General features: G+C 36.6%; 2 protein-coding genes across 6 annotated transcripts in view; one reads left to right on the top strand and one right to left on the bottom strand.

Annotated features, from left to right (window-relative positions):
- Positions 1 to 19,613, top strand: part of LOC127935318 (60S acidic ribosomal protein P1-like) — a 568,794-nt gene that overhangs the window by 347,290 nt on the left and 201,891 nt on the right. The window lies entirely within an intron of this gene.
- The window catches only part of LOC127935305 (serine/threonine-protein phosphatase 6 regulatory ankyrin repeat subunit B-like), a 64,022-nt gene that overhangs the window by 20,824 nt on the left and 23,585 nt on the right, over positions 1 to 19,613 (bottom strand). For both annotated transcript variants that reach the window (XM_052533049.1, XM_052533048.1), the window contains exons 7-18: positions 18,609 to 18,710; positions 17,249 to 17,350; positions 14,419 to 14,517; positions 13,281 to 13,481; positions 12,216 to 12,317; positions 9,457 to 9,555; positions 4,907 to 5,035; positions 4,678 to 4,806; positions 4,490 to 4,606; positions 3,722 to 3,820; positions 1,297 to 1,497; positions 1,119 to 1,217 (exon numbers count right to left, since the gene is read on the bottom strand). In XM_052533049.1, the coding sequence (XP_052389009.1) occupies positions 1,119 to 1,217; positions 1,297 to 1,497; positions 3,722 to 3,820; positions 4,490 to 4,606; positions 4,678 to 4,806; positions 4,907 to 5,035; positions 9,457 to 9,555; positions 12,216 to 12,317; positions 13,281 to 13,481; positions 14,419 to 14,517; positions 17,249 to 17,350; positions 18,609 to 18,710 (1,479 nt within the window). The remainder of the gene's footprint in view (positions 1 to 1,118; positions 1,218 to 1,296; positions 1,498 to 3,721; positions 3,821 to 4,489; positions 4,607 to 4,677; positions 4,807 to 4,906; positions 5,036 to 9,456; positions 9,556 to 12,215; positions 12,318 to 13,280; positions 13,482 to 14,418; positions 14,518 to 17,248; positions 17,351 to 18,608; positions 18,711 to 19,613) is intronic.

The raw sequence follows: 19,613 nt of genomic DNA, 5'->3' as shown, positions 1-19,613 counted from the left end.
GGTCTGGGGCGCAGCTCACCACCAACTCCAACAGGCCCTACGCAGGCGCAGGATGGCAGCCGACCTTCGACGATCCAAGGCCCCGGCATACCAACCCAGTCAGAATGTCTGGCTGTCCACCCAGGACATCCGCCTGCACTTGCCCTGCCGCAAGTTAAGTCTCAGATTCATTGGCCCGTTCACCATCCTAGAGCAGATCAATCTGGTCACTTTCAAACTCCGACTACCACCAGAGTACTGGATTCACCCCACTTTCCATGTGTCCCTCCTTAAGCCTCACCATCCCTCTGTTTCTCCCTCCACAGAACCTGGCGAAGCCGAAGCCCCCCTCCACTCCTCCTTGAAGACAGTGCTGCCTATGAAGTTCGAGACATCCTGGACTCCCGGCGGTGTGGTGGACAACTTGAATACCTAGTGGACTGGGAAGGACATGGTCCAGAGGAACAGGAGGGGGGTACTGTTACAGACACGCCACCTCCTTCCAATCACAGCGCACGCCCTCACCTGAATACTGATCACTTCCACCTGACCCTCATCAACGAACAATCACCTCTGCACCACAAATACCACACACACGCACTCAGTCAGCGTCCGGTCTCGTTCGCAACAAGGTCTTACCTGTATGCTAACTCTAAGGACTAACTCTATCTCTACTTACCTCTCTCCAGCGATCTCCAGAAGTTCCCAGTCATCTCTGTGCATGTGTGTGGTACAATTCCCATCTTCAACGTCTCTACCCCTCTACAACGGATCCATTCTTACTGCCTTACACAACATCACTTTACCCAGCACTACCTGCTCCTCTGCTTGTGCCTAAATAAACTTTCTTTCTGTTATCCTCAGCCTCCTGTGGTATTCCTTAACAGTAGTAGGATGATTATTATTATAATTATTAAGTTCTATACAACTAAACTGCTATAAAGATGATATCTCAGACTTATAAAGAAATAATTCAAAATAATTGTTCCTGTTTTAACTCAAATATTATATAAACAGGTTTTATCATAACATAGAAAGTTTGATTAAAATATTTTAAGGTTTATTTTGGTAACACTTTACATGAATTTTTCATTTATTCATATTAGTTAATGCATTATAATGCATCTCATTGCACTCACAATATCTGTAGCAGTGATGTCAGCTTTCAGGTTTAACAGGCTGCTACAAACATCCAGCTGTCCGCTGAAGGCTGCCAAATGCAGCGGCGTCTGCTTTCTCTGTGAAAATGAGCTGTTCAGTTTAATATCTCTGGGTTTAAGATCATTTTTTTGTCTGCACAGAGCTTTCAGTTCTTACCAGAGAGAGAGCATCAACACTGGCCTGATGGGTCTCCACCAGTAACCTGACGAGCTGCGCCGAGCCGCTCTGAGCGCTGAGGTGCAGAGGCGTTAGGCCCAGTTTGGTCTTGCTGTTCACAAAGGCGTTATGGGCCAGCAGAATGTCCACGATGTCTTGATGACCTTGTTCTGCAGCCAGATGAATGGCGGCCTTCCCCTCCTGATGAGATTTCATATAAATCCTCAATACATTATTTTTGAAGCAGTTCTTCAGGATACAGATATTCAGAGATTCAGATCCATAAAAAAAACCTAAAACTCAGAGTCTCTAAATAAAATGCTATTATATCACAAAAATGATAAAATTTTATATTTTTCCCAAAATGCAATAAATGCATGATAGTTTTTTTATATATATATATTTTTTCATAATGCAATAAATCCATTGAATGTTTATGAAAGTTATTTTTCATATTTAAACTGTTGAAAATACAAAACTAAAAATACATTCATCAGTTATCGCCTCTAAAATGAATTCAGCGGGTCATCTTGTTTGCTATAATTTAATTACTACAATAAAATAAAATTTCATCATGATCGAGAACATGAACATCATTACAGTAGACCATAGAGATTCCAAAATGACATTTCCCTGACATTCAACTTCCAAAAATGCATTCATCTTCGCCATGTTACATTCATTTAGTTGACTATTGCTATGTGCTATATTAACAAAAACATAAATGGCATTAATAAAAACACTTACACTGACAAGCTATGCAATATTGAATTCATAATCAAATGTGATTCATCTAATGAACGCAATATTGCACAAAAAAAAAAGAAAAATATCCTGAACTTTTTTTCTGGGGGCGGGGCAGCACATGCAAAGCATGCATTTGAAAGGATACTATGGCAAAGATATTGCTTTCTTTATTCAAACTGATTTTCTTTTTCATGAATATATTGTTGACCTAATGAATGAAAGCTGTATCATACTCTTGGAAAATTATAAGCTATAGAGCCACATATGAACACTATATGACAATACAGATTCTTTGGTTCACTAGAACATGCCAATATTTGAATACTATTTTTAGGAATTTTTCAGTGACAAAATATTTGTTTTTTAATTAAAAAAAAAGTAAATCAATGAAGTTGTATTTAGAAATATTTTAATTATTCTAGGGCTTCAACTGGTGATTATTTTTGGTAATCAAGTAATCTACTGATTATTTTGACAACTGAGTAATCTGATTTTTTTTAGCAACACAAATAGACCTAAGTGTAAACCAGGCTTTAATATGACTATTTATATAAAAACTAATGACAAGGCAATAATAAATGGCTCAAATAAAATATCAAAATCAAGAAATAACCTGATTGTATTGAACAACACTGTTACCTAAAATACATAATGTAATATGCCTATAAGTAATATGAACATAACCAACAAAGTACTTTATGTATAAGAGCAAATAAAAAGAGTGTGACAACAGCCGGGTGACGTTTCACTTCACAGCATGATTAAACAATGTTTTAATCCATTCAATTTTAATATTTGATCACATGCAGAAACTTTTAATTTTAAATAGCGATGTATGAATGAATGACATACTGTAATACACAGGTTGATGTATTCTCCTGTGTTGGCAAAGGTCTATAAATTATGTTACAAATCTAGTGAGATAATACACACTGTTTTTCCAGATGAACATTAATTCACATTCACAGCATATGCAGAAGAAGAGTTTAGCCCCTTTCACACATACCGTCTTCACTGGTAAATTACCATTAATATATCATGTGTACACAGGACCAAAAACTTTTTTGAAAGTTAAAGCTGCTCCTTTCATACCACTGGTAGGTGAACTCATGGACTTGAAAGTGATATCAATCAACAAGATTTATATTTTTTTTAATTTATGATTTTTTTTTTTTCTGCAGCCAACCGCTGCATGCTGGAAATCCTTCATGGTGCTGGAGAACGATTCAAACCAAATCTATTTTCATTTTAGTTAAAAAAACTGCTGTTTTACAAAATGTTTTTTTTTTCCTCCATGAAATTACTTAACAGTACATCAACCAGCATTAAAATATTTAAAAATGTATGTAAGAACAACGTAAAAAAAAACGTTAAGCATTTAAAAAAATTAAATTAATAAATACAATTAAATGTTGCACTTTATTTTACAGTGCTACCAAATTTAAATAACATAAAATCAAATAAATTAGAAAAATAAATGAAAGCTAAACAAGAAATATATAAAAAACAAAAAACTAATAAAAACAACGAAGCACATAATAAAATTACCAAAACGTATGGTGAAATTAAAATGAAAAGTGAAAATATTAAAGTAAAACCAACTCATAACAGTGAATAAATAGCACTGATCCAAACGCATCAGAAATAAGCCGCTTCAGTAATTAATCGTCTCTCTAACCTCATCAAACACATCCACTCTGGCATTGTTCTGCAGCAGGATCTTCACGACCTCTGTGTGACCCTGCTCTGCAGCCAACAGCAGCGGTGACCAGCCGTTCTGTAAGACACATATGAACACACACCAACAATTAAACACAGACAGACACACACTTACACACTAATGGACCAAACTGCTTACAGTGGAGCTGACAGTACATGTGTGCATTCAGGGTTATTATTGTTAACTAAATCTGAAACAAAACAAAAAAAAAAAATACAATTTTGTTGAATAATTGCTTTTTTTTTGTTTGTTTATAAAAATTTGATTTGTTGCCCTGACAACTAACTGAAATAATTTAAAAAGGAAACACTAAAAGGAAAAGGAAAAACTAACTGGAAATAAATAACTTGAAACTGAACTACGAGTAAAACAAAAATAAAATGAAACCTAAAAATAGATAAAATAAATAATAAAAATTATTTAAACTTAAATACTATTTAAAAAAATACATTCAAAAAAGTTTTTTCATTTAAAATGAGAATGTTAATGAAAAAATATTGCAATATATATCGCAGAAAAATAAAATATCGCAATGTCATTTTTTCCCAATATGGTGCAGCCCTAATCTTAATCAGAACATTTTTGCATGTTTTATAAGATTATCATATGCATGTTTTAATGGGTAAAATGGGTAAAGTGCTGGAAAAGAAAACATTTGAGTCTATTCAGTGTCGGATCACTCCGAGATCTTTCTGAGATGTGAGGCAGATTCTTTGTTGATTGTACCTTGGCGTGTTTGTTGATGGCGGTCTGGAGCTGGTTGGAGGGGACGTTACTGAGCATCTCCTGAAGAACGGCAGTGTTTCCCACCCTGGCGTTGTAATGAAGAGGTGTCTCTCCACTCTGAACAAACAACAGGTTCACAATACCAGTTTTATGTGAAAATGTCTGTTGTTAAACAGCACAAAGCACACCTGTCGGGTGACAGCGGTGACGTCAGCATGATGCTCCATCAGGATCTTGATGATGCGGGTGTCCTCGTCCACCTGATGCACGGCATCACTCCTGAGCTCGGCTGCCAGGTGCAGCGGCGTCTCGCCCTTCTGCAGGGGGCACCAAACACAACAAAATCATGCTGGGATTCATTTGTCTCTGGTGCTTTTGTAGTTTATCAAGTCGTTCTCTTTGATCTGTGAGTCTAACCTGATTCCCTTCACGCACACAGAGCTCTGCCTCCTGACTGCTTCTCTCATTGCTCGGAGAGTTTAAAATCTCCTCCACCACGTGAGCGTGACAGTGACGTACCGCAACGTGGAGAGGGTTTTCACCAACCTTCACAAAAATAATACTACAGATTCAGACTTAGATAATATAGATATAGAATTCCAAAATGTTAATCCAACTAAATTAGCTCACCTACAAGAGAAAATCCAAATAAATAAATAAATGTTAGTATGGCTATTTTTAAAGTTGATAGTAAATACAAAAATAAATAAAGAATAAAAAAACCTTAACATAAATAACTTTTGAACAGAACATTTTATAAAATAAATATATAAAAAAATATAAATATATATTTTAGTATGCTTTTTTCAAAAAGCATACTAAAATGGTTGTTGAATTAATAAATATGAATATAAATAAAATATACAGGATAGAAAAAATATATATATATAAAATATCTAAAATATCAAATATGACATTTAAAAAAATAAATAAATCTTATTATGGATTTTTTCAAAGTTGGGGGCATAATTAATATTAATAATACAACACATAAGCAGGACATTTTTACTAAATATATAAATACATTTTAGAGTTTGGGTTAAAGTTGGGGTTAAATTAATAAATGAAAACAAAATATAAAGAATGAATTACAAAAATACAAAATACAGTAAATTTTTATTATATCTGTGTTAAAGGCATAGAAAACCCAAAAATGAAAATTCTGTCATCATATACTCACCCTCATGATGTTCCAAACCATTACGAAAGTAACCATGGTTCCCTGAGTAGGGAACGAGACACTGCTTCCTCTAGAGGTTGCTATGGGGAACACTCGTGACCCGTGTCTGAAGCATACATTGAAAAAACACCAACGAGTTGGCCGTCGACAGCCCCTGACAGGAGAACACGTCGTTCACTTCTTCGTCTGAATCTTACATCCAAAGCATGGCAGGGAGCTAGATGATGCAGTGTCTCATTCCCTACTCAGGGAACCATGATTACATTCGTAACCTGAGATGTTCCCTTTCAGGAAAACTTTGAACTACATCCTCTAGGGGTCGCTATGGGGAACTGTATACCCACGCCGCCATGCTGAGGGGAGTGCAGACCAGAATCATGGCAAACACTAAGTACCAACTCTACCATTTCCATGGGAGTTACTCCTGGGATGTTAGACGGCTGTCCATGACATTACCCCTCACGGCTGAAGCCCTAGGCTACAGACCCACCCTACTCGTTAGGGTCTCGGACCGGGGTAGAGCTGAAGGCTTGGAATCAAGGAAGATTCCTTTAAAGGGATACGGCAAAGAACCTAGCATTTTATAATAAGTCTTACCTGTCACACAGGGGCTACCGCTTGCTCTTGCATAAGCTTGCTGAAGGAGCTGTCTCAACAGATCCCTAGTAGCAACACCCTGTTTAGATAGGTATCTGAGGATACATAGGTGAGGTGGCGACCAAGATGAATGGGGCTTTTACCAACTCAAAGAAAGGGCACAAAGCGCGTGAAGTTCTCATCATATAGGTTTATAGAAAGAACGCAGAGCACTAGCGTGCGAACTTACCATAGTGCGGATTTCAGAAAGTGTGCAAAGACTTCACATGCACACTTACCATAACATGGATTTTAAATACTGTTCTAAGGAGGGGGCTCTTGTGGCACTCTGATAGAGCAGCTAATAGATGGAATGGTGCATCCCAAAAAAATATGTTTGAGAGTCATCAACTCGATCTGTGGAAATAATGCTGGAGCGCTCTGGATGAAAGAACAGAGAACTCAATCTCACATGAGAGGAGAACTCCGAATTCAGAAAGAGAGTAGCGCACTTATAACCCTTCTTGGTAAAGGGGAGCGCTGCTAAACTACCACCAGAACCGCCCAAAAGCCCCTTGTGTTGAGGGAAGCAATGCTTGAAGTGTATAAATAAATACACACTGGCTGAGTGGAGCCCAAGGAACCAAGGTCTAACCATCTCAAGAAAGGGAACGAAGCTGAGCGCGTAACCCTTTCCGTACAGGATTTCAGAAAATGCGCAGAGTGTTCAACGTGCACACTCACCACCATTAGGTTTTCAGAAAGTACACTTAGAGTGTGTACTTAAAGGTTCCTAAGCATCGCAGAGGTGCTGAACTGCACGGGAGAGGTAAGTTCAATTTTACAAAAATCTGGCAAGGGGAGCATCACCTGAGGCAGTTTCTTCAATAAAACTTCCATAACTGCCACCTCCACTTCACGCTTGATGCTTCAGCAACAACCAAGTGGCCAGGAAGCCCCTCAGGGTGACCTGGATGGACATCCATGAAATTCCTTGCAGTGCCATGCCGGGCCTGATGATCAAGAAGGCTCCCACAGAAACCTGTGTTCTGGCCACCTGATACCGGAAACATGAAGCCGGAAATCAGGGCTTTCATACCAGCTGGACATAATGCTGACAAGTGCTTAGTAAACACTGTAATTGAGCACTGCAAAGAAACTAACAGAAGATTAGTACACACATAACCACCAGCAATTTGATACATATACAAGTATATACAGAATGGAACATACTGACCCACCCCGGTTCCTGCGCTGGAGCCCGGCTCAAGGGGCGACTCCCTTTAGTCTGGACCATCAGTAAGTTGGTTACTATGAACATAGAACCAACCAAAACATCATAGGTCCAGCATAGGAGACTGTTATGCAAGAAGTTCCCACCTAACCTTGGTCAGGTGGAGAGCTGGTGGTTACAGGGGAATCAGGAAGGGGAGGATAAGGGCAGATGTAAAAACCCCCCAAGAGAATGAGTAGATATACTAAGTATCGCTCTGATTCGGATGAGAACGCTGATGCCTTGTCTGGATCACATCCCTTAGGTCTTGCCTACCTCCCTGTGACCCATGATTCCTTTTACCCCTACCTGCAGGTGGGGGAGGAGCTTGAGTCATGACACTAGCCTTCTGTGCCTGTCTCTAATCCTCAGATCGAGATGGACCAGGACCCCTATGTTGTTTGGGCTTAGACCTGGACCTTTGTGGAATGAAGGATCTGAAAGCAGCCTCCGCCTCCCTAAACATCTGGATTGCCATCTCAACAGAGGTACTAAAAAGTTCAGAAGGCAAAACCTGAGCATCGAGAAGAAAGCCTTTTCTTTCTTCCTGATGTCTGCCAGGTCACCCACAGATAGCTCTACGTTACCACCATGGCCGCCCATTGTGGAGGTGGCCTGCTTGGTAGCATGTAGAGAGGGATCTGCGGTGCGGCACAGCTTGGCTACCTGATCAGGAGAAAGGCCCTCACCCTTATCCAGGTCTTATAGCAGATCAGCCTGATATGCTTGAAGCACCGCCATCATGTTTAATGAAGTTACAATCTGACCTGCTGCTGCGTATACCTTGCCATTTAAGCTAGATGTATCCTGAAGGGGTTTAGATGGAAAGGATGGAGATTAAGACAGCTCCTCTGCAGAAAGAAAGCTCTATCTACAGGGGGGTATCCTCTCATAGCCGCTTTTGCGCATCTCTCTAAATTCAGCCAGATCCACCTGTGATCCCCACGATATCATTCTCCTCCGTGCCTCAGCAGCGGCGTGTCCTGAACCACGAGAAGCAGATGGCTGCCGTTTTTTCTTTTTTCCTACGAAAGAGAGACGAACGAGAGCGGTGCTTTTTCAATGAAAAATCGCTCACAATGCACGCAGAATGCATTCTCAAAGACATTGTGTGCGTGCTCTTCAGCCAAAAAAAGACGCAAAGATTGTGCGTGACATCGGTTGACAAATAACACAGACATGGATACACAGTTTGCTAGTAGCTGCCATGATAAAGAGTGAAAGATCACTCTTACCAGTTCTTTCAGATGCACACTTCAAACCGAACAGTCAGTGAAGACGAAGAAGAGAATGATGTGTTCTCTTGCGCCTATTTATCCATAGTCACGCCTGTAGTGACGTCAGGGGCTGTAGCCAGGCAACTCGTTGGGGTTTTTTCAATGTATGCTTCAGACACGGTTCACGACGAGGTGCCACCCATAGCGACCCCTAGAAGACGCAGTTCGAAGATCCCTTGAAAGGGAACTGTATGATTTGCTTTCTTATGTTTAACATAAAATAAAATATTTTGAAGATTTCTAGTAATCAATCAGTTGGTAGTTCCCAATGAGTTCCATAGTATTTAATTTCCTACTATGGAAGTCAATGGTAACCACCAACTGTTTGATTACAGTTTTTAGTTTTAATGGAACATGTGTGTTATAACATTAGTTAATGCAATTGTTAACAAACAAATTTGAACAGTACTTTTCCAGCATTTATTAATCTTGTTTAATGTTATTTTTTTACATATTCTAACATATTTGTAACATTAAAAACGGCAAAATGTAACATTAGTTCATGAATAAAATAATTAAAAATAATAATAAATATTAATAAGTAATGTTATATTAATAAGTACATTTTATAAATTGTAAAATGTATTATTTAATTTGCTGTTGTTTTATTTTCTCACTTTAAAATACAGTATTTCTCCAAGACTTAAGTTTAATAAAGTACCTTAGATTTCCAGGTCACATCTCCGCCCTCCTGGATCAGCGCTCGTATCATCTGCAGAGCACCGTGACGCGCGGCTACATGCATAGCGCTCTCTCCGTTCTGAGCAGAGAGGAAAGTTCTGTTTTAAAGGGATACTCCACTCCAAAATGAAAATTTTGTCTTTAACCACTTACCACCATGTCGTTAGAAACCAGTAAAAGCTTTGTTCACCTTTGAACACAATTTAAGATATTTTGGATGAAAACCGGGAGGCCTTTGTCTGTCCCTTTGACTGCCAAGTAACTTACACTGTTAGGTCCAGAAAAGTATGAAAGAACATCATCAGAATAGACCATCTGCCATCAGTGGTTCAATCTGAATTTTATGTAGCGACGAGAATACTTTTTGTACGTGAAGAAAACAAAAATAACAACTTTATTCAACAATTTGTCTTCTCTGTGTCTCTCCGCATCACTGTAGCGCCATTTTGGAGAATCTCCACTGAACGCAAGCAGCTTACACTCTTCTGTGTCAGCTGCGCGTCTAGGATACATTTACTACATGTATTTACGCTTTGATTTAAATGAATACAGCGTATCTTGTTTCGCGACTGACACAGAAGAGCTTCTTGCATTAGGCGGATGTTCTCCAAAATGGTGCTACGTTGAATAAAAATTTTAAAAGTAAAGTTTTTTTGTACAAAAAGTATTCTCATCGTTTCATGAAATTCAGATTGAACCACTGATGGCAGATGGACTGTTCTGATGATGTCTTTAACCCTCTGAGGTCCAGAGGGTTTTGGGGGCCTGGAGAGGTTTTGGCATTCCCTGACTTTTTTTAGTTTCTTATAAACATATACATGGCAAAATTCTGAAAACATTGTATTTAATACAAACTGGGCTATAATAATATGTTAATAGCATGTATGTACATGATTGTGTTTTTGAGAAAACAACATTTATGCGTGGTCATTGAAAAACGACCAGTTTGTAGTCACTGAAATAAGGACATCACACAACACATACAGAACATTTGTACACAAGACTGTCAAACCTGGAGCTTGTAGCCTAATTTTTTTTATTTTGCTTCAAAATTATGTGAAAATCATCTTGCTTACTCACTCATAGAAAACAGTAGATTGAATTAAATTTTCTAAGACCCTTTTTGTTTCTAAAGGGCATATGCGAGTAGGCGTGATTTACAATGAATATTATTGTGATTTACACTTGAGAAGACAAAAACTGCATAATAAGCTGAATATGAGCCTTTCAGTCAGGTGTGTGACTGAGAGGGAAGAGTTACAAGAAAGAATGTGAGGACAAAATAAATGTATATATTTTTATGTTTATAGTTTATTTAGAATATATTTCATTATCCCACAAAATAACTTGAGATTCACTTGCGAGTGCAGTTAAACAGTTTATTAGGAACAATCAAAGCTGATTTTCGAAGATTAATTTTTTGCTTCATTACTCCAGTTACGTGATCCTTCAGAAATCATTGTAATATTCTGATTTGCTAATCAAAAAAATATTTATTATTATTATTATTAATGTTGAAAAGAGGTAAGATTTTTTTTTTTTTTATCAATTGAAAGAACAGCCTAATTTGTATCATTATTACTGTATATATCATCATGTGTGTGCTAAATAAAAGGTCTAATTTCTATACATAGTGACTCCACCCTTTGAATGGTATAGTGAATATTGTTACACTGGAGTAATGATGCTGAAAATTTAGCTTTGATCAAAGGAATAAATTCAATGTTAAAATATATTCAAATAGAAATCAGTTTTTTAAATAGTAAAAATATTCACAATTTCACAATATTACTGCTTTATCAAATGCAACTATATACTATATATATTTACTGTATAATATATTATAATAACTATATAATAATAATAATAATAATAATAATAATAATAATAATAATAATAATAATAATAATAATAAAAGACTTACTCATGTTTTTGATCTCTGCTGGATCAAGCCATTTCATTCTTTTTTCTGAGGTAATTCAAATCTTATTCCTCTCAGCACTTCTTTTTGGGGTGAATTATGTACAGGATCTTGAACCGTCTCACTGCTTTGTTTGCTGTCATGCATTTACACGCCGCAAGCTTCACATTTTCTACTGACTGGACATTGCATTGTTTTCATATGGATTACTTTATCACAGAATATTTGTATTTGGTAAGATTTGCATAGTTTAAAAGTATTCAATGGCAAGCTTTCTATAGATATATATCTCTCATATCTCTTTGTTGATTATTTGCCGAGTTACAGTTCATTTTAATGACACATTTCTAAATGAAGGTCATGCAGAACCAAGGCAGTAGACAACGTACCCTGTTTGTTTTCTTTATTTTATAAATGCACAACGTTTTGTTGTTATTATATGTGTATACAAATAAAAGTAGACCCTTTACATATTTGATTGATGTGTTGTTCTATTCTGTACGATCAAAACTCAAAGTGTAATTTCAGTTATTTTTGGGGGTTATTAGGGAAAAAATCCCCATTGATCTATTTCAAAGGGTTAATACTTTTCTGGACCTTGACAGTGTAAGTTACTTGGCAGTCTATGGGACAGCCACAAGCCTCACGGTTTTCATCCAAAATATCTTAAATTGTGTTCCATAAACAAACAAAACTTTTACTGGTTTGGAAAGACAGGGGGTTAAGTCAATAATGACAAAATGTTCATTTTGGGGTGGAGTAACCCTTTAATGTCTCTGTTAACACAGTGAAGCGGTGACGCTCCTCTTCTGACTGACCTCCTGCTCTGCGTTCACATCGGCTCCGCTCTTCAGAAGCATTTCAGCCACCTGTTCACCTTCCTTCACTCTGGCTGCGATGTGCAGAGGGGTTTCCCTCGCCTTTATAAAAGATACACACAATCAATGGTTTCCTTTCATTCGCTGTAAAATTTTATAAACTCATAAAACATCCTGGAGTCTTTTACACTATACTGGACCTGAAATCAAAGCTTCTTAATGCAAAAAACCTTCAAATGTTTTCCTTTTGTGTTCCATAGAATATATAAAAACATGCATGTGTGAAAATAATTATTCTATAATATCTTATGATAAGGTTGCATTTGTTAATAATGAATGACCCTTCTAAAGTGTATATTCATTTCAGTTAATGTTATTTTCAATATTTACTAATAACAGTATTATTTTAGAATCATTAACATACTATAATGTTTTTATTAATAATTTTCATAAGATTTATTTGTATATTTGTATTATTTGTATATATATGTTTTAATTTAAATTTTTGTATTGTTTTAGTAATTTTGTTTTGTGCTTGTTATTTTATTACTATTATTATTCAATTCTCAGTTTAGTTTTAGTATTTAGTATTAAATTATTATTTTTATTTAGTATTAATTTAATTGTATATCTGTTAACATTTTTTTCAACTAACAACACTTTCATAATTTAATTTAAATTTTTTGATTTTTATGAATGTATGTGTTTATAATTTTTTACATTTCAGTTTTAGTTATATTAGTACATCAATAAGAAATGTTGCTTTGGAAGCAAGCTGTAATAATATACAGCTATATATATATATATATATATATATATATATATATATATATATATATATATATATATATATATAACTGCAAACTAACAATGAACAGTTAATATATAAATACTGTACCAAATGTATTGTTACAAATGCATCATTGTAAGTTAATGCATGAACTAATGGGGCCTTATTGTAAAGCATTACCTCTGTTTCTTTAAAGCTAGTTAAGATGATGCTTTTAAATAACACCTCACTGAAGTCTGATGGAAACGTCTTCATGATAAATCAGATTTTCTTACCTTTCCTCCTCTGAGCTGCACATTTGCCCCGAAACCCAGCAGCATCTGCACCACCTGTGGCTTGCAGTTTTCCACCGCGATGTGAAGCGCCGTCTGTCCGTCTTTAGCCATGCCATCCACAGGCGCTCCCTTCTGGATCAGAGCATGCACTACAGCCGTGTGACCTCTCTTAGCCGCGGCGTGAAGACATAACGCCCCTGACTGCACAGCATCACACAACATCCAACCGTGCACAAGAACACATAAGATAAATAAGTTTAGCCACGGCCAATTTGAAAGACTATCTATACAGAGTTAAAAGGCAAAATAGGGTTTGATTGTTCAAAAGAGTTTCATCTGGATCAAAATTATCTGAACTTGGAAGTCCTACAATCCAAGGAATTCAGTTGACTGCAAACTATGTAATCTTATAGTTTTGAGTTGATTAGCTGATTGGCATGTCATCATATTCTAATTTGTTGAGATCATGAATTGGTGGGTTTTTGTTAAATGTGAGCCAAAATCATTACAATTAAAAAAAACCAAAGACTTAGACTACTTTAGTCTATGTGCATTGAATTTATTTAATACAAGAGTTTTACAATTTGAGTTGAATTACTAAATTTTCCTTGACATTCTAATTTATTGAGAAGCACCTGTAGTCCACAAGAGAAAACAATAGTTGAATTTATAAAAAGGACACCGTTCAAAAGTTTACATATGCATTTTGCAGATACTGCAAAGTGTGTGTAAAAATTAAGACCACAACTGTAGAATTTACCTTGAAACTATTTTTTTTTTTCAGCCAGAAACTCAAGCCGGTAAATTTACAAATAATTACAAAGAAATTGCAAGTAACACTGAATTAAAAATGAATATTGAAGCAGAAGGACTGCGATCATATTTTCATAATCTAATAATCTGTTTTCTTATTTTAACCTTATTAAAACGCTTTGAACAACAAATTCTAAATGTTTGATCCAGAATCAAAAGCTATGTGATCTAAATCGATATCCAATTTTAGAAACCTTTCTCATCTTTTGCACAAACAATTGTTAAGATTTAAGCCAATTTGATTTTGAATTATTTTGAACAACTGGGTCCAAGCATTCAAGCTTGAGAAAATCAGTCAACTAAAATAGATGAATGTGTCCAGTACCTTGTTGGGCATGTGCAGCAAGACGCCTTTCTTCAGTATTGTGAGAGCAGTCGCAGGGTGACCACACTGAGATGCGATATGCAAAAGTGTGTTGCCATCCTGTATGGGATCATCCGGGAGAGATTCATTAGAAACATCTTCACAGATTACAACACACTGATATAACATTTGTGTGTTCCAAAAAAAAAAAAAAAAAAAAAAAAAAAAAAAAAAAAAAAAAAAAATATATATATATATATATATATATATATATATATATATATATATATATATATATATATAGGCATTATATCAAGGCACTTGAGTATTTCTTTTCTCCTCTTTCTTTACTTTTTGTATAGCTTGTTCTCAAATACTTATTTCTTACACTTGCAGTCATTATGTGCTTTCAGATTTCTACTATCACTACTAAGACTCGGAGAGCAGGCTATGTACATTGCGGGACGGCCTGTCCCTCTGACCTCTACTACTACGCTCTCTATTCCAGTTGGTCTCTGGAACTGCCAGTCTGCTGTTAACAAAGCAGACTTCATTTCTTCTATTGCTACTCATTCCGGTCAAAACCTCATGGCACTGACTGAGACTTGGATCAAACCTGAAGACACTGCCACTCCCGCAGCCCTCTCCACTAATATAACTTGTTCCTACACTCCTCGTACCACTGGGAGGGGTGGAGGTACTGGTCTCCTTATATCAAAAGAATGGAAATTTGATCTTCAGCCATCACCTACAGGTAATGGTTCATTTGAATCACATGCAATTACTGTAACCCACCCTGTTAAAAGCTGTTATCAAACTTTCCTGAAAATGGTACTCCTCTAGTACTGCTTGGTGACTTCAACATCCACTTAGATAAACCCCAGGCTGCTGACTTCAAAACTCTGCTCACCTCATTTGATCTCAAGCTAGTGTCTACTACAGCGACTCACAAATCAGGCAACCAACTGGACCTCATCTACACGCACTGTTGCTCTGTGGCAACTCTTCAGTTGCTCCACTGCACACCTCAGACCACTTCCTCATTACTGCTAACCTAGCACTTATTCTTGAAGCAGCACAAACTCCAACGCAGGTCACCTTTTGATGGGACCTACGCTCACTCTCTCCATCTCGCCTATCTTCTGTGGTTTCTTCCTCACTTCCAGCACTCACTCAGTTTTCAGCTATGGACACGAACAGTGCTACAGTAACTCTTTTGTCCACTTGATCCGATCCCCACCCACCTCCTTCAAGCAATCTCTTCTTCAGTCTTACCTTCGCTTACTCACATTATCAACTCCTCTCTTCACTCTGGAACATTTCCCTTAGCATTCAAGCAGGCTCGGGTAAGCCCACTGCTTAAGAAACCATCTTCAAATCCAGTGCTTCTTGAAAACTACAGACCGGTATCCCTTCTTCCATTCATTGCAAAGACACTTGAGCGAGCTGTGTTCAACCGGCTTTCTATGTTCCTTGTACAGAACAACCTCCTGGACAGCAACCAATCTGGCTTCAAAAGTGGCCACACAACTGAGACTGCTCTGCTCTCGGTTACTGAAGCCCTGGCAAAAGCAGCTTCAAAATCATCAGTACGCATCTTACTGGACCTGTCTGCTGCTTTTGAGACCGTTAATCACCAGATTCTCCTGTCCACCCTCAGAAAGATGGGCATATCTGGAACTGCTCTCCTGTGGGTTAAGTCCTACCTCTCTGACAGATCCTTCAGTGTGTCTTGGAGGGGTGATGTTTCTAAGTCACAACACCTTGCTACTGGGATTCCTCAAGGCTCAGTACTTGGACCACTTCTTTTCTCCATCTACATGACGTCATTAGGATCTGTCATTCAGAAGCATGGCTTTTCTTATCACTGCTACGCTGATGACACCCAACTCTACTTCTTATTCCAACCAGATGACCCGACGGTAGCTGCTCGCATTTCAGCCTGTCTGAGTGACATTCCTAGCTGGATGAATGACCATCACCTTCAGCTTAACCTTACGAAGACAGAACTCCTGGTGATTCCAGCTTACCCATTGCTTCATCACAACTTCTCTATACAGCTGGGTTCATCAACCATTACTCCTTCTATGACAACCAAAACCTAGGAGTTGTGATGGATCATTATTTAAGCTTCACAGACCACATTGCTACAACGACCCGGTCCTGCAGATTTGCCTTATACAACATTAGGAAGATTAGACCCTTCCTGTCAGAGTGAGCCACCCAACATCTTGTCCAAGCTCTTGTTCTCTCCAGACTGGACTATTGTAATGCTCTCCTGGCTCTTCCTGCATGTACTGTCAAGCCTCTGCAAATGATCCAGAATGCAGCAAAGAGGGTTGTCTTCAATGAGCCAAAAAAAGCTCACGTTACTCCTCTCCTCATCAAGTTACACTGGCTACCAGTAGCCGCTCGCATCAAATTCAAGGTACTGATGCTAGCCTACAAGACGACCACTGGCACGCCACCAAAATACCTAAACTCACTGGTTAAATCTCATGTGCCCTCCAGAACATTATTGCTTTTATTCTAAACAGCAATGATATTCAGTTGAAAAAAAATGTAAATGTTTGCTGAAAATCTCCTGAGAAACAGACCCCAGTTATATCACGTGTCTCCTCCAGAGTTTCACAGCAACTTCTAAACGGTTTCTTAAATTTGCACACAACAAGTATGCAGATCTTTTATATCAAATGATCTGAGCTGCTCCTCACTCATTTTATACCTCAATACACTTATTGAAGGAGAGCTCATTTGAGTCTGTTTTTCTTAAGTATTTTTAAGGTTCAGTTGATGAAGTTTATACTTAATTGAGAATTTCTTTTTGATCCCTTAAAGCAAAGTGGATCACCTTTGTTCTTGCTAACACAGATGACTTGAACCTCTCAGTGAGGATCTCGACTGCGTTGGTGTGTCCCCGCTCTGCGGCGATGAGCAGAGGTGTTCTGTCCATCTGAAACAGAAGAGAAAGAAAGACGTGAAACAAACTAATTATAATTTTTTTAAGTCAAATCAACAAAAGTGCAATAAAATTAAAAAACAATAAAATGCTTTCTGAAAATGAATTCAATCATACAAATACTTAAAAAATTACAAAATTCTAAAAAAAATTTTTTATAATACACTTACTGAAAACATTGCATAACAAAAATGTAAAATAAAAATAATAGAAATAAAAACGTACTAAAAATTAATTAAATCATAAAAATGTAAATTAAAATGAATACTTGTAAAAAAACTGAAAATTAATAAAATCATAAAAAACAATAACTAAAAATAAAACTCACAAAATGTTATAAAAAATAATAAAACATTGATAATTAACATAAAATAAAATTATATTTTAAATAAAAATAAAACGCTACTATAAAATTAAGAATAAAAAAATGTAATTTCTAAATAAATAAATAAATAACACTTATATTATAATACACTTATAATATTAAATATTTGATATGCTTACCTGCATGTTATGTGAGATCAGTGAACCGTGAACATGCAGATTGTTAAATTATTGAAATATTTTGTTTGCTTTTATTTAATTTCCTGAAGGCAATTTGAATGTATTTAGATATAAACACAATACTTTAAAAGAGGAGAGAGAAATTTACATACAGCTCTGAAAAAAAAGTAAAATACCACTTGACAATTCTCAGTTTCTCTGGATTAACAATTTATAATTATGTGTTTGAGTGAAATTTGTTTTATTCTGTACACCACTGATGACCTCTCTTCAAAACCTGAAACTAAAATGTTGTTATTTAGAGCAGTCTTGGTCAAAATAACAAAAAACATGCCATATTTCCACACACGTTTACCAATGATTTAACTTCAGAAGAGTTAAGAATTTTTTTTCAATCACAGTAAATGAAAACATTTGTTATTTTGACCAGCTGTCATTTATGCAATTAAAAATGCTCAAAAAGACATAATTTTTATTTGGAAATTTGGAAAAGTGTTATCAGACATTTATGGAATAAAACAAAAATAAACATTTTACTCAAACTCTCGTCTAGTAAATCCAGAGAAACGTATTGTTTTCCAGAGCTGTATATAGTATTATACAATATTAATATACATATCAAAGGGCTTCAACTGATAAAAACATTTGGGAATCTTGTAGATAAATGGGCCATCTTTATAATTGAATCAACTGTTCAAAAATATTTGTTTCTCTTGCATATTTCCTCTCTTTGTGTATTCTGTCTCACCTTGTCTAAGATGTTGGGACTGGACTTGCAGTGGTATAAAAACTTCAGCATGTTTTCGTCTCCTTCCAGAGCGGCGATGTGCAGAGGAGTCTGCCATTCATTCTGTCAACAAACAAGGCATGCTGGGTAATAAGCTCACTCTGTCCATTCTAGTTAGAGAAATCAAACAGAATTGGAAACACAATATTTGTGTTTCAAACAGCAGCACAATATTGACTCAAATGTTCTGTGAATTAGCAAAACTCAGTTTCCCCCTATTGGTCTCCATGTTGCAAATAATCTCAGCCTCTGTGTGTTTGTGTGTGTCTGTGTGTCTGTGTGTGTGTGTGTGTGTGTGTGTGTGTGTGTGTGTGTGTGTGTGTGTGTGTGTGTGTGTGCTCTTGTTTTTGTTTTTGTTTTTCAGGACACAACTCTGTATAATGACATGGGTATGACACAGGTATTACAAGGAAAGGGTGACTTATGAGGACATAACCCATGTGCCCATTTTTCAAAACGCTTATAAATCATACAGAATGAGTTTAATGAAAAATATAATAACTAAAATAAATAAAATATTTTATTATATATTTTCATGTGACAACACTGAAGAAATTACACTTTTGTAAGTTCCACGCACTCGGTCCAAGGAAGGTATCCGGTGCTGGCTGAAGGTTGCTTGCTCGTAAAGTCTTTTGAAGTTATTCAATTTAAGTTTAATTCTAATCTGATTCCATTTTAATATGACCTTGAATTTAGATTGTTATACGAATTAGTTGCTTGACCATTTCTAATTATTCTTATTCTGACATCTGATTATTCTATTTATTATTTAATTTTATTTTCATTTTGGGTGCTCATGTCGCTCAAAGATATCGCTTTGGCCTTAGTGTATCTCACGGTCACATTCTTGTCAGTCTTGGTTTTTAGACAGAGGTAAATGGCAAATACTTCAGACGGCTGCTCCTATGCTTGCTCATTCTAATTAGCCCCCATAGATTTGTACACGCTTGAATAAAGCAACAT

This window comes from Carassius gibelio, chromosome A19 (assembly GCF_023724105.1).
Source record: "Carassius gibelio isolate Cgi1373 ecotype wild population from Czech Republic chromosome A19, carGib1.2-hapl.c, whole genome shotgun sequence".
Lineage (NCBI taxonomy): Eukaryota > Metazoa > Chordata > Actinopteri > Cypriniformes > Cyprinidae > Carassius > Carassius gibelio.
Note: the sequence above shows the minus strand (reverse complement) of the source record. Positions and strands in the feature narration are given on the sequence as shown.